General features: G+C 46.3%; 2 protein-coding genes and 1 long non-coding RNA gene across 3 annotated transcripts; all 3 read right to left on the bottom strand.

Moving 5' to 3' along the window:
- Nucleotides 1-338: 338 nt before the first annotated feature.
- Nucleotides 339-1,569, bottom strand: LOC121393366. The gene is made up of 2 exons (XR_005961025.1): nucleotides 1,071-1,569; nucleotides 339-550 (listed from the first exon to the last, which is right to left on the bottom strand). It is a non-coding gene; the product is annotated as an uncharacterized LOC121393366 (long non-coding RNA).
- Nucleotides 1,570-4,809: 3,240 nt separating this feature from the next.
- Nucleotides 4,810-5,483, bottom strand: LOC100192369 (sperm-specific nuclear basic protein 1). The gene is given in 1 exon segment (NM_001137586.1): nucleotides 4,810-5,483. A coding segment is annotated over 1 exon segment (567 nt). The 5' UTR covers nucleotides 5,444-5,483; the 3' UTR covers nucleotides 4,810-4,876.
- A 5,109-nt stretch (nucleotides 5,484-10,592) lies between these two features.
- On the bottom strand, nucleotides 10,593-12,826 carry h1-10.S (H1.10 linker histone S homeolog). The gene is given in 1 exon segment (NM_001086796.1): nucleotides 10,593-12,826. A coding segment is annotated over 1 exon segment (654 nt). The 5' UTR covers nucleotides 12,808-12,826; the 3' UTR covers nucleotides 10,593-12,153.
- Nucleotides 12,827-14,275: the final 1,449 nt, after the last annotated feature.

The raw sequence follows: 14,275 nt of genomic DNA, 5'->3' as shown, positions 1-14,275 counted from the left end.
CAGCAAATTTTAGTGGGAGATTCGCGAATTTATTTGCCACCGGCGAATCGCAGAAATTCACTGTGTATTTGCGCCAGGCGAATTTATTCACCCATCACTACTCCTGATGGCAGCTCTGGTGGCTGCAACTGCCATTAATTCTTTACAGCTATAAGCAATTGGTTGGGAGTAAAATTCCAATGCTGGTGTTACATCTTGATAGTTTTACCTTCCATGTAAATGGCTGAAACCATAAAGGGAAAGTTTGGCTTCATATCTAATATGACGTAGACAGACGTATTCTGAGACACTTTGCAATTGGTCGTCAATATGTATTTTGTGTGGTTTTAGACTTGTTCCATTTCAAATTTTTCTGTGTCCATCCTGAAATTTATAATGATATCTGCCCCAGTAATCTGAAAGCGGAATCATCTCCAGCAAAATTTGTTCTGCCTCCATAAATGGAATATGAAACGATTAATTTTTCCAAACTGGAAATAGAATTCAAAAACCACAATGGGAAAAAGCCCAGCTGCATATTTCTTGGAATACCAATGAACTGCGACCAATACTTAAAGGGGACCCGTCACCCAAACAAAATTATCCAAATCCTATTTTATCATGTTAGTCAAGCAAAATGAACTTTAATTACACTGTATAAATTATTTGAATATTGTTTCCTTCAGTCTGGGAACTCATAATTATAGCAAGCAGGCAGGAGCCATTTTATGGACACTGTTATTAAGGCAAGCCTTGCATCATCTCAGAATCTTGTTTGTACACCAGGGGACAGGGACCCAATGTCCATCTCCATGCACTGGTTACAAAATTAAATCGTTAAGAGAGCTGGGGGAATGTAGGGAGAGCGGTGACATCTAGGAAGTGCTGAATGGAAAGTGAAAGTAATTGCTTGCCCCGCCTCTATGCCTAGGCATAGAGGCGGGGTAGACAATACTTGATTGACAGCTGATATTTTTAAATGAGTTTACAACAGCTATGAATGCTTTAATAAAAAAAAGAAATTGGATTTCATATTTAATTTAAGAAGGACTTTTATTATACAGATTTTTATGTCTGGGTGACGGGTCCACTTTAATAGAGGTAGTGACGTTATGAGGCACCGCCACAGGTTTAATGGAGGACATAGTGCCAGTCTACATGTGCCCGTAGCCATAGACTTAAAGCAGTATGAAATGGTCTAGTATAAAAATCCCAGAGAATAAACTGCGCACTGTGAGTGGTCGTCTATATTGTCCATGTGATCTATGAAGCGATAATGAAATGTAACGGGAAAGTTGAAACTGTCATTTTATCTGCACATTATTCCCGTGTGCGGCACTTTAATCATGTGCGATGTTGTTTTTATATTCACTTTCATTTCATTTTCCTTGGAATCTTTTAAAGTATTTGTTAATAAACAATGTCCCCAATTGTATGTGTAATTGTGTCTGTCGCCTGCCTGCAGTGTCGCACTCAGGAGCCCAGGGCCCCCCACTTCTGTTTAAAAGTCTGTGCAGCAAAGCGATCGCCCCCCTGGGGTTTTGCCCGTCCAGCAACCAGGTAGCTGCTAATGATTTCTCTGTAATTATAAAACAGTTCCTTGGTGGTCACTGCATAGTCCTTGGTGGTCGGTGGTAAGCTGCACAAATCCATATTGGTGGCAAAATAAATCTATTGGGTTTATTTCATGTGTAAATGATTTCTAGTGGACATATAAAGATCCAAATTGTTAAAAGACTTCTTATCCGGAAAACACCAGGTCCTAAGCATTCTGGATAGCCTGGGAAAGGAGGCAGCAGGAAGTGGAACAGATGGGCGGGACTAGTAGGGTTTATGTACAAATTTACAATAAATCAGCAATTTCCTTCTATATGTGAAAGAGTATAATGTTCTGGTACAGTCTTTTACATAATATGTCTCCTTTAATTATATCTTAATTGTGACCAAGTACAGGGCACCGTTTTATTACTACGGAGAAAAGGGAAATCACTTGAAAAAAATAATATATTAGATTAAAATGGAGTCCATGGGAGTTGCCCATCCAGTAATTCTGAGTTTTCTGAATAACAGGTTTCCGGATAACGGATCCCATGGATCCAGGGAATTAATGTTGACTTGATAGGAAGCCCACTGCACTTATTTCCATGAATACATGATACAAATAGAACTATTTTGAACTGTTATTTGACTAAGATGCCCCTAAAAAGAGAGAACGCTGAGGTCCTCACATGTTTCTGCAAAAACCCTAATAATCCCTCCCTTTACTTCCACTTCCTGCTCCCTGAATTCCCAGGCTGTACAGGGGAGCCGGTGGCTCTCAGCTCACTGCACTGTAGGACAGGAACCAAGCAGCAGCTAGCAGGACCTGATAGGGAACTGAAGCCTGTCTGTGCTTGTGTGACTGCAGGGCTGTGATTGGCTGTTCCTCTCCTACTGTGCTTCTGGCAGGGACCGTTAGGACACACCCACATGTTATTTGAAACAGGGAACAGTGAACATTGATAGGGAGCTCCAATAAAGGGGCTATTTTTTAAGATAATATTAATTTTTAGCACCATGTGAAAGCAACACCATCTATTACTTATTGCCTACAAAATTAAGGTTTTTCCATTTATCCTAAATCTCTCTAAATGATTTCTTAGTAGACTTAAGGTACAGAGACCCCTTAACCGGGTAAACCCCAGTCCCAAGCATTTTTTATGATGAAGAGTGTGATGCTCTGAGTCAATTTGCAATTGGTTTTAATTTTTTTTAATAATTTGTGGTTTTCGAGTTATTTAGCTTTTTATTCAGCAGCTCTCCAGTTTTAAGTTTCAGCAATCTGGTTGTTAGGGTCCAAATTACCCTAGCAACCATGCATTGATATGAATAAGGTACTGGAATATGAACAGGAGAGGCCTGAATAGAAAGACAAGTTATACAAAGTAGCAATGGCAATACATTTGTAAAATTACAGAGCAATTGTTTTTAGATGGGGTCAGTGACCCCCATCTGAAAGCTGGAAACACAAATTGAAAGATTGTTTAGAATAAGCTTTAACATACTAAAAGTTAACTTAAAGGTAATCCACTCCTTCAACACACCTACAATTTTACCAACTATCTGTGAAGAGCAGAAAACAATGGAACTTGTTTCTAGCTTGTAACCACTGGCAGCCCCTCTATGGAAGAGGAAGATGGGGAAGCCAGAAGGTGGAGGTGCAGGTAGAATATAGGGGTGAGACTGAATAAAGGAGAAAGAAAAGGAAATGGAAAAGTGGAGGGTAAACAGAGCACAAGGGGTTGAAAAGAAAGAACAGTAGATAGAGTGTGAAGCAGGGAGCAAAAGGGTTAACTAAGATAATGCACGAATGAGAGACAGAGATTGTAATAGAAAGCACAGCAAAGGCAGAGAAGGAATAACAGACTAGGGAGTATGAGATGGAATGGGAAAAGGAGGTAGAAAGAAAGGAACAATGTTGTGTTATGTGCCCAGAGCATGACTGTCCAGCACTTATCTAAATTGCAGGAGGCATTGGCCAGGACCGCCATCAGAAATCGCAGGGCCCTATACGACAAAATTTCCTGGGTCCCCTGGGCTGCGCCCACCGCAAGCCCCACCTACAGGTCACCTGGTGGCCACCCCCCCCTTCAAATTGGTGGGCCCAGGGCCCCTTAAACATCCATGCCTTCCCGAAGTCAGCAGCTCTCACAAAGACGGGGGCCCGGCTAATCAAGTAAGTGTGGTGTGGCCGGGCCCACTTACCCACTGTAGGACAGGAACCAATCAGCAACTAGCAGGACCTGATAGGGAACTGAAGCCTGTCTGTGCTTGTGTGACTGCAGGGCTATGATTGGCTGTCCCCCTCCTACTGCGCTTCTGGACCATTAGGACACGCCCACCTCATTTGAAACAGACAGGGACCAGAGAACATCTATAGGCGCTCTAATAAAAGGGCTATTTTTAAAGATAATATTAATTTTTAGCACCATGTAAAAGCAACACCTTATATTACTTATAATTGCCTACAAACTAGTGTTTTTTCATTTACTCTATATGTGCCAGAAGCACAGTAGGAGGACAGCCAATCATAGCCCTGCAGTAAAGGTGGCCAAACACGGAGAGATCTGATCGTTTGGCGATGTCGCCAAACGAGCGGATCTCTCCGATATGCCCACCTTGAGGTGGGCAAAATCGGGCTGATCCGATCGTGGGCCCTAGGGCCCAACGATTGGATCCTAACGAATGGGAACGGGCGGTCGGATCGCGGGACCACATCAACGAACAGATGCGGCCGCGATCCGACGGGATTTTTTGTCCCATCCGATCAAGAAGTTGGCCAGATCACGTTGGGGGAAGCCCGTCAGGGGGCAACATACACGGGCCAATAAGCTGCCGACTCGGTCTGTCAGCAGCTTTTATAGGCCTGTGTATGGCCACCTTAACACAAGCACAGACAGGCTTCAGTTCCCTATCAGGTCCTGATATATATATATATATATATATATATATATATATATAATGCACTGGTACATTTATATTTTTTACACAAAGTGTCTCCTTTAATACCAAACCAAAGGAATGAGCACATGATATAAAAGCAGCAGAGTGAAGTGGCTGTGAATTTGCTGCCCAGTTGTCCGGACAATAAGAATCAGCTTTAATTCACTGTACAATGTCATGCCCTGCCCACTTGCTGCCTGGGCTTTAGTTCAGCCAATAGGAAAGCAAGGTGACAGCTTCCTCAGTCAGACGCAGAACTCTATACAAAGTTGCACCTGCAGAAGAAGCGCTACAATTACAAATCCCTGCTCTATACAACGAATGAACAAACCAGGAGACAGTGGGTTAGTGAGAAGCGGTGGGATATTTAATGGCAAAGTACTGTTCATGTTACAGTCCGGCACTCGCTGCCACTTTACACTATCATGGTTCTGGGAACCCTGCGCTTGACGCTTCTCTTCCTCTTGTGGGCGGCGCGGCTTCTCCCGGTTTTCTTTGGGCTCTTGGCCGCTATCCGGACGTGTCTCGCCTTCTTGGGCTTTGCCCTGTGGCCCCTGGAATGTCCCTCAGAGACCCGGGCTACTTTCCTGACGGCCGACCTGCCAGCGGTGGGTTTCTTACGGCCGTGCTTCCGGTTCAGCGTCTGCAGGTTCAGTCTGAACGAACCGTTAGCCCCGGCGCCCTTGGTGTGAGTGAGGGTCTTGTTGCGCGCCAGCGCCTTGATGCTGTACTTCAGGTACGTGCGGCCTTTCCGCTGGTCGAACCAGGGCTCTTTCTTGGCTTCGCTGTAGATCTTGGCCAGGGACGAGCCGTTCCTCTCCCCGAGCTTGCGGATCGTGTCCACTACGAGTTGGCTGTACCGGCCCGGCTGGTTTCTCTTCCTCTTCTTTCTAGCGGGGGGGCTGGCTGCTGCGGGAGAGGCGATGAGTGGCTCTTCAGGGGTTGGCGGAGCCTCAGGCGCGGTCTCGGAGGGCAGTGCCATTGTGATGTTGCTCCTGTCACTGCTCTGCCACTGAATGATCTGACAGGACCGGTCTTCGCCCGGTTTTATATCTGGAGAGCGGACCGTGTTGAGATCAAGAGCAGGTTAGAACACCTCAGAGCGGAAATTTGTGTTTCTTCCAGGGTCTTTCTAGCAGACTCCGCCCACATTGACAACCTCCACTGGACCGGTATTGGGACACTCGGAACCGCCATCCTACGCCTCATCCATAGAGCCACTGCCGTGAGAAATTACCCAAAACCCTGCGATTTAGTCGCTGCTGCCCCGTCTGTGAGGGGAAAGTCGGAGGGGTAGTGGGAGTTTTAGGGACAAATTAAGGACATTCATTTAAGTTTGTTACGGGCTGAAACCCTCAGAGATAGAAGTGGGTCCGAGGGAGTTAACAGTCCAATTGCCTCGGGCGCTCTAGGGCTTTAGGGGAGTGAGATGCCCGGGAGTTTGTCAGGGACAAGTAACTGAGTTGACTCTCACGTGATCTGGGGGAACAGGTGGGGAGTTTGGAACTCGGGGTTCAGACCATGAACTTGGATAGTTGAGGGGGGCGATGTGAAACCGACCCCTCACTCGTCTGAGCCACATATTTCCAGTACTTCTCCTTGTGCCTGAAGAGAGGCTGCGATCTACTCGTGTAACTTGTCACACATAGCACTTACTGCACGCTCTTTGTAGCCTCTTGAAGGAGGAATGGAAAGTCTTCTTACCCCCCCCCCCAACTACTAGTACATTGGTACCTCCCAGCCAGGTGCCCTAACAGCTTCCAGCCTGGCTCTGCGCTTAGGGAGATTGCAAGTGGATTTGGGGGAGAGAATCATTTATTCAGCATGACCTTTGTGTTGGGCCATCAGCAACACTCACAGGGGCCCCTTTAGAAGGAATTGGTAAAAGTCATTTAAACTGGCACTTCAGTGATAAAAACTTCCCTTGCCCTTTAATCGCAGTAGCTGGAACCAGGGCTGTCATCAGAAATCATGGGGCCCCACACAACAACATTTTCTGGGCCCCCCTCACCACCCCTCCCTCACCCATTAGTATAAAGGCCACGAAAGACTCAATCCCTAAAACATTAAGTGCCCCCCCTACAAGTTAAAAAAAGAACTTTGGTGCCCAGGGCCCCCCTACAAGTTTTGGTGGTCAGGGCCCTCTACAAGTTAAAGAAAAAAAACATTGGTGGCCAAAGACCTCCTACAAGTTTTTTTTTAAAAAAAGCATTAGTGGTCAGGGTCCCTACGAGTTATTAAAAAAAAAATGTGGCCAGGGCCCCTACAAGTTATTTAAATAAAATAATTAGCCAGGGCCCCTACAAGTTTTTTTTTTTTTAAAAAAAAGCAATTGGCCAGGGCCCCTACAAGTTTTTTAAAAAAAAAAAAAACAATTGGCCAGGGCCCGTAGAAGTTTTTTTTAAAAAAAAAAAAACAATTGCCCAACAATTGCAGCTCACTGATGGCAGGGGCCCGGCAATGCAAGAAAGTGCAGCATGGCCGGGCCCCCCTTAACTCCCCAAATCAGGCCCGGACTGGCAATCTGTGGGTTCTGGCAAATGCTAGAGGGGCTGCTATAAGGTCCCATAGAAAGACACTATTTAGTGGGCTGGTGGGGGCTGTTTGGGCCTCTTTGTGGGCTGATTGGGCCTCTGTTTACCTGAAATGCCAGGGCCTATTTAAATTCTCAGTCCGGACCTGCCCCAAATCATCTGGGCCCAGTACAACAGTACCCCCTGTCCCCCCCTGATGGCGGCCCTGGTTGGAACACAGAGTTGCCAGGTCTAATTTTCAAAACCAGCCAAGTTCGGCTACAAAACCAGCCCAAAAATAGCACAATATGTCAGTGCCAGGCCAAGATGGCCAGGCGCCCTGGGCAACCCGGCCGACTACGTCGCCCCCACAGCTCGTGCATGCGTAGAAGTGCGCAAGCAGTAAGAGCTCTAGTGCGCATGCGCTGAAGATCGACGAGGCTGCGCCAGTGCGAATGCGAGAAACATCACACATGGCGAGAAAGTGCGAGTGCGTATCCCCCGAAGAGCGCACACTTGCATGTAATGCTGCAACCGCTTCTGGAAAATATGGTCCGAACTAGAGGAAGGCGTCAGGAGAGGTACGTGCGTGGCGCCCCTCTGCCTTTGCACTTAGGCACGTGCCTCTTCTGCCTACCCCTAGTTCTGGCCCTGCAATATGTGCAGTGAAAAAAAATGTCTAAAAAGATAAATGAATATATGTGAAAATTCACAAAAAAATTTCCATGAAGCAAAATGGGACAGATTCGCCCATCACCAGTAGCATAACTACAGAGGGGGCCCAGGAGGTATAGGGTCCTCATAAGACCTTAATGCATAAACAATTTCATTAAATATTGGTAAAACATTTTGGTAGCTAGCAGATTTTTGCCCCAAAATTTAGGAAATTCACTGGAAAATGTGAGATTGCTTAAGAGGGATGGGAGACTTTGGTAACGCCTGACTTCTGCATAAGTCAGTCCCATTGCCTGCTGGGTATTGTAGTTTTTCTTTAAACTTGGCAGTCTGGAAATTGTTCAACAAAAACTACATTACCCAACGTGCACTGGAAGACATAGGCTTGGCACACTAGGGCAAGAAAAAAACAAAAAAGTAGCCCAAATATGTTCCTTGGCTAGTTTGTACTTTCAAAACCAGCCTAGGCTTGAAATTAGTAGCCCAATTAGGCTGGAAAACCACCAAACTGGCAACCCTGCTGGAACAATAGTCTGTATTTTAGAAATAAAAATGAGCTGTTATTCTTACATTTCCCGCTAGATGGCCGCATTTCTTCTGTCTTGAGCCTGGAGCTCTTATTACTGTAAGCAGAATTTATATCCAGGATACCAACCAACAATTTCATATGATTGGCTGTCTCTTGGCAGCCTCTGATTGGCCATAATAGATGCAGTTGGTTGAAACTGGTTGGTAACGCTCTCTGGAATGGTTTCTTTTTAAATAGAATTGTGCAAGTGATGTTATAAATCGTATCCCACAGTGCGGACCAGTTGGGGGTGCTGCTGCCTTGTACATTCATATTTAGTAGCAGGGAAGGCATTCCTTTCCTATTAAGATTCATTTTATATTCAATACCTAAATGTTGTTTATTCCCAAACCTGATGTTGAACAGGCAGGTAATGATAATAAATGTTTTTGGATTGTCTGTAAAATGTCTGTTACATTGTATTTTCACTGTTAATGAATTTGAGAGAACGGCTCCACCTGCTCTTCAGCTTGGCAGAAAATTAAATCAGCAGAGGAAACGCGTGAGGTTGCCCTGCTTCTAAAATAAAGTTAGTGAGTAGGGGAGAGTCATCTGGATTAATTTCTGCTCAGTTTACATTGCCCCCCAGAAGTCACAGGCTCTCCTTCCCTGTAGTCACATTCCTGATTGTAAGGTGTATTTGTTCTCCCTTATCTCACCATTTTTATTTTTTAACACTTTTATTTGTAAAAGTAATTGCTACTGCAATCAGTGTTGGTTTGGCCATTTCTATTCTAAGCAGTGCTGGTTCAGACCATTGAAAAAAGTGGGAGAAGCCAGAACCAGCTGAGTGTAGCAGCAATCCCCCTTCCCACTGAGCATATGCCAATCTTGTATACCTCTGCTTGCGGCCGTGATAGGTGGCGGGGGAGGAGAGCACAATGCAAGGCCAGAACTAGGGGTGGGCAGAAGAGGCAGCTGCCTAGGGCGCAATGATAGGGAGGTGCTGGGCAGCTACCTCTAAAATTGTCTTCTGCCTACCCCTAGTCCGTGTTCCCACCCCTCAGTCTTACTCCTCTTCTTTCCCTCTGTTACTCACCCCTCCGTCATTTTCCCCTCCCTCCCTCCTCTTCCATCCGTCACTCACCCCTCCCTCCCCTCCTTCGTGCTCTCCTCCATCACGTGCATGCGGGGGGTGGCCTGCTGGGCTGCCTAGTACGCCTGGCTCGGCACTGGCACAGTGTCTTGGATTAGAGTGGACAGTGGGCCTTGGTTGAGGGGGCCCATAAGGACGGGGTCCGCTTGTTTTTCCCAAAGTCCGAACCTGCCTATAATTGAAAAATATAGATGTAAAGCCTAACTAAAAGTAGCTAGAAATGTTGTACATTATGTTTTGTGCTTCTGTACCAGCCCAAGGCAACCACAGCCCTTTAGCAGTAAAGATCTGTGTCTCCAAAGATGCCCCAGTAGCTCCCCATCTTCTTTTCTGCTGATTCACTGCACATGCTCTGTGCTGCTGTCACTTACCTGAATGACTGTATAAACCTGCCCCTTTGTGCCCTAAGAGAGGCTGCTCCAAAAAAGCCTTTTTTATATTACAATATGCACCAGGAGTTAAAGGCTAAGCCTGCATTAATTATTGCAATTGCAAGTCTGAAGTTGCAAATAGAACTGCAGGTCAGACGGGATTCATATCTTCCATAGAGTTGGGCACACAGAACTGTGTTGTCTTTAAGGAAGCTCCATGTTTTGGAATGGACTGGTTCTGTGTCCTGTTATATTACTGTGGGCAGTATGCAGTTCACTGGCCCTATACTCTGATGGTATTATAAAGGCAACAAGTTTGCCCAGGTGCAATAACCCATAACATCCTATAAGATGTTTGCTTTTAAGCAGGTGACCAGTAAATGCTACCTGCTGATTGGTTGTATAAGTTACGGCACCCATACAAAGTTAGAGCCTTTTAATACATAAGGCCAGTGACATGCTAACCATAGTATCCCTTTAAAGGGATGGTTCACCTTTAAGTTAACTTTTAGTATGTTATTAATTCAGCAACTTTTCAATTGGCCTTCACTGACCTCATCTAAAAAAAAAAAAAAATGTATTTTTTTTTTTATTACTCAGCGTTCTATTCAATCCCTCTACTATTAATATCCGAGTCTTTTATTCAAATCAGTGCAGGGTTGCTAGGGTTATTTGGACCCTAGCAACCAGATCACTGAAATTTCATACCAGCTGCAGAATAAGGAACTAAATAATTGAGAAAAAGACATAGTAAGAAATTAAATCCAGTTGCAAACGGTCACAGAATATCACGCTTTACAGTACATAACAAGTTAATTGAAAGGTGAACAACCCATTTAACGTTTAGATGTTAACATCCCCTTTACTGTCCTGGGCGTGCAAATTCTTACCACACGGCAGCACACGACTTTAGGCAAGATTTGTTTATTAAGCATTATAAAATCAAATTCAATTCTTCCCAAACACAGAACCATTACATCACTGGGCAATGTAACCACTATGCAGTAACTGAAATCAACACGAAATATACAAAAGGAAATATGGCTCCTGGCAAGCGAATAACCTGAACATAAGCAGGCCCCTCCCACAGCCCCTCTGTATGTACACGCCCACACACTACAGGATGCCTTTGCCATGGCAACAGCTGCTATTCAACCAATGAGAGGCTGCTGAGCATTTTAAATTGCACAAGGAAGTGTCAGAATAGTATCGCATTGTAACATTGTGTCAGTACTTTACAACTGATTCCCAACTACCACTGACCCCACAGATCATAAGGACTGCGGGGAGGGGTAGAAAAACTCCAATGATAAATGAACGGCTAAAGCAATCAACTTCAATTAAGAACATTAACCAAAGGTTTAAACAATGCAACTAAGCACAAGCTGGGGAGGGGGGAAAGAGAAAGCAGGAGCCCAATTGCACAAAGTAAAACTAATCAGAGGAAAAGAAATAAAGGCTTCCTATTCCCAGAGAGCAGTCACCCCCAAGCAAGTGCTAAAGCAAGAGTTATTGGTCAGTGCTTCTACATATCATTGTGAACTAGAACTCCCAGTAGACTCCTGCTCTGATCTCTGCATTGAGCAGTTAGGGAGGACCAACCTGCACATATCCAGCTGTTCTTGAAAGGAGACATATAGAATAAATGAAAAACCCCTAATTGTGTAGGCATTTATAAGTAATATAAGGTGTTGCTTTAACATGGTGCTAAAAATGTATATTATCTTTAAAAATAGCCTCTTTATTAGAGCTCCCTATAGATGTTCACTGGTCCCTGTTTCAAATGAGAGGTGGGCGTGTCTAATGGTCCCTGCCAGAAGGACAGTAGGAGGGGGACAGCCAATCACAGCCCTGCAATCACACAAGCATAGACAGGCTTCAGTTCCCTATCAGGTCCTGCTAGCTGCTGATTGGTTCCTGTCCTACAGTGCCAGCTCCCATGTATCGCCTGGGAATTCAGGGAGCAGGAAGTGGAAGAAAAGGTAGGGATTATTAGGGATTTTGCTGAAAAATTCAATAAATCAGCCTGCAACACTACTTCAATTTTTCTATATCTAAAGGAGTATAACGCACTGGTACATTATTTTTTACACAAAATGTCTCCTTTGAACTCTCAGCATCTGACAATCTGGAGATTCTTGAAGTTGTAGTTCAACAAGAGCCTGGAGTTCTAATTTTCGCCCTGATTAACCAGTCACGTACAACTGAGGGCGCTGGAAATTCTCTTTCATGGAAAGTTGGGAAAGACACTGACTGCTCCTCCTGGATGTCCCACCTGCAGTTGTTCTGAGAAAAAAAGTCTCAGCATTCCAGGAGGCTGGGAGTTGTAGTTCAGCTAGAGGTTGGACATCCCTTGCTCAGAAGGTACAATAAGAGGGAATGCTGGAAGTTGACAGGTTAAGCAGGGAAAAGAGTCGCCCCCAGGCACAATACAGTCTGGAGAATCCTTATGTCCCCCGGGTGCAGCTCTTACGCTTTCTTGGATTTAGGCGCTTTGCGGACGCTGGGCTTGGCCCCTTTCTTCATTTTCTTCCCCTTGGCAGCGGATTTCTTGGGACTCTTGGCTTTGGCGCTGCTCGTCTTTGGCTTCTCCTTCTCAGCCTTGGCCTTTGGCTTGGCCTTCTTGTGGCTCTTACTCGGGCTGCTGCTGGGCCCCTGCTGCTGCTTCTTGTTGCTGCTGCTGCTGCTGGAGGGCTTGGCGGGCGGCGGCTTCTTGTCATAGGGCAGCCCCTCGAGTTTCTTCTTGTTGAGGCGGAACGAGCCGTTGGCCCCGACGCCCTTGACCTGCAGGAGGGTATCGTTCTGCACCAGCGCCTTGATGCTGTACTTCAGGTACGTGCGGCCGTTCTGTTGGTCGAACCAGGACACTTTCTTGGCTTCGCTGTAGATCTTGGCCAGGGACGAGCCGTTCCTCTCCCCCAGTTTGCGGATCGTGTCCACTACGAGTTGGCTGTAGCGGCCCGGCTGGTTCTTTTTCTTCTTCTTCTTTTTGTTGCCGGAGCTGGAGGCGGCGCCCCCCTTGTTTCTTGTACTGCGGCTTCTCATCTCATCGCCTTCCTCCTCCTCCTCTTCTTCGTCCTCCTCCTCGGTGCTGTGTAAATTCTCTTCCAGCTCTAGAGCCATGTCACCGGGTATCGCTAACGGGAGACAAGTCAGTGGCGCTGCTCTCAGGCTAATGACGCGCCCGTCGCTGCGCAGCTGCATCTTATGCGCGTAAGGCGGACCATGTTGGAAACAACAACAGCCGCAGCCTCTCCGTGTTGTGTTTGTTGCGCCGCATTCCGAGCCCTTTCCCTGTCAGACACGGGCACCCCGAAACCAGCTGAACCCCGACACGCACAGTCCGGACGCCCCTGCGGCCCCCCAGCGATTTACGCGGACACAATGACCGGGAGACGCGGCGAGAAGATGAAATTAAATCGCGCACCCTATAACTGCTCCGCACCAATGGATGGGGGGCTCCTGTTTGCACCGGGTTAGCGCCCTCATCCTTCGCTTTTCTGACTTTCTAGAGCGGCGGGGCGCGAGGAAAGAGCGCGGAGAGGGGACCCCGGGGTACAATGTGGCGCTGGGGGCGCAGGGGCATTTATTTAAAGAGGTTTTATTTCCAGCAACTAACACAGCGGGCGCCCCCCAGCGGCGGAATCGGTTACAGTTAATCAGAAAAGATTCCAAATTCGTGAAAGGGGCGCGCCTCGTCCTCTTACAGTGAAGCGATGTGTTTATTATTCATTCATCCAGGGGGGCAATTTTTTAGGAACCCTCAGCATTTTAAATACCCGGCCTTTCCCACAACCAGTGCAAAAAGGATCACAACTGGTCAGCGGTTCTTTCAGGCAGATTGGGGCTTTTTTTGGTTCTTTTGCTCCCAGGTATCCCTTGCACTGCTCTAAGCAGGAGACATACATGTGTGATCTTCATGTAGTGAATGGGAATCAGGGCCACAATGGTGGTGTCAAGTTCTGCAAGGAAGTACCCCAGGGTAAAGCACAACCCGAGATCAATCTGATCTGTCCACACACAACCAACTAGTGATGGGTGAATTTGTCCCATTTCGCTTCCCTGCGTATTGCGAAAATTCCCAGCGAAATACGCAAAACTGGCAAAAAATTAGCGAAGTGCAATTTTGACACGGGCAACAATTCGCCGGCGTCAAAATGGGCACCGGCGTCAAGGTTGACGCTGGCACTCATTGAAGTCAATGGCTGTCCGTTAATCGTCACTGGTCAAAAATCGACGGAACCGTTGCCGGCATCAGCATTTTGTTCAACGCCAGCAAATTTTCACTGCAAATTCACGAAATTATTCGCCAGTGGCGAAATTCGCAAATTTGCCACTGGCGTATAAATTCGCCCATCACTACAACCAACTTCACTAAGTGTTACCCAGTGACGTATTAAGGACATGTGAGGCCCCCAGGCTACACTTTCCACGTGGCCCCTTTCTAGGGTAGGGCTACATTTCGGCGCTTTTTGTTTTTTAAAAAAAAGCCAACCGGCGTGTAAATACGCTAGCGGTTAAGCAATGGCACATGTCGCTAGCAGCTGCACCCTGCTGCTGGCCGACCCCTCACCTGAAGTTTTTAATTAAA

The sequence above is a fragment of the Xenopus laevis genome, chromosome 4S, assembly GCF_017654675.1.
Source record: "Xenopus laevis strain J_2021 chromosome 4S, Xenopus_laevis_v10.1, whole genome shotgun sequence".
In the NCBI taxonomy this organism is placed as follows: domain Eukaryota; kingdom Metazoa; phylum Chordata; class Amphibia; order Anura; family Pipidae; genus Xenopus; species Xenopus laevis.
The sequence above is the reverse complement of the archived record's forward strand: the minus strand, read 5'-3'. Positions and strand labels throughout refer to the sequence as shown.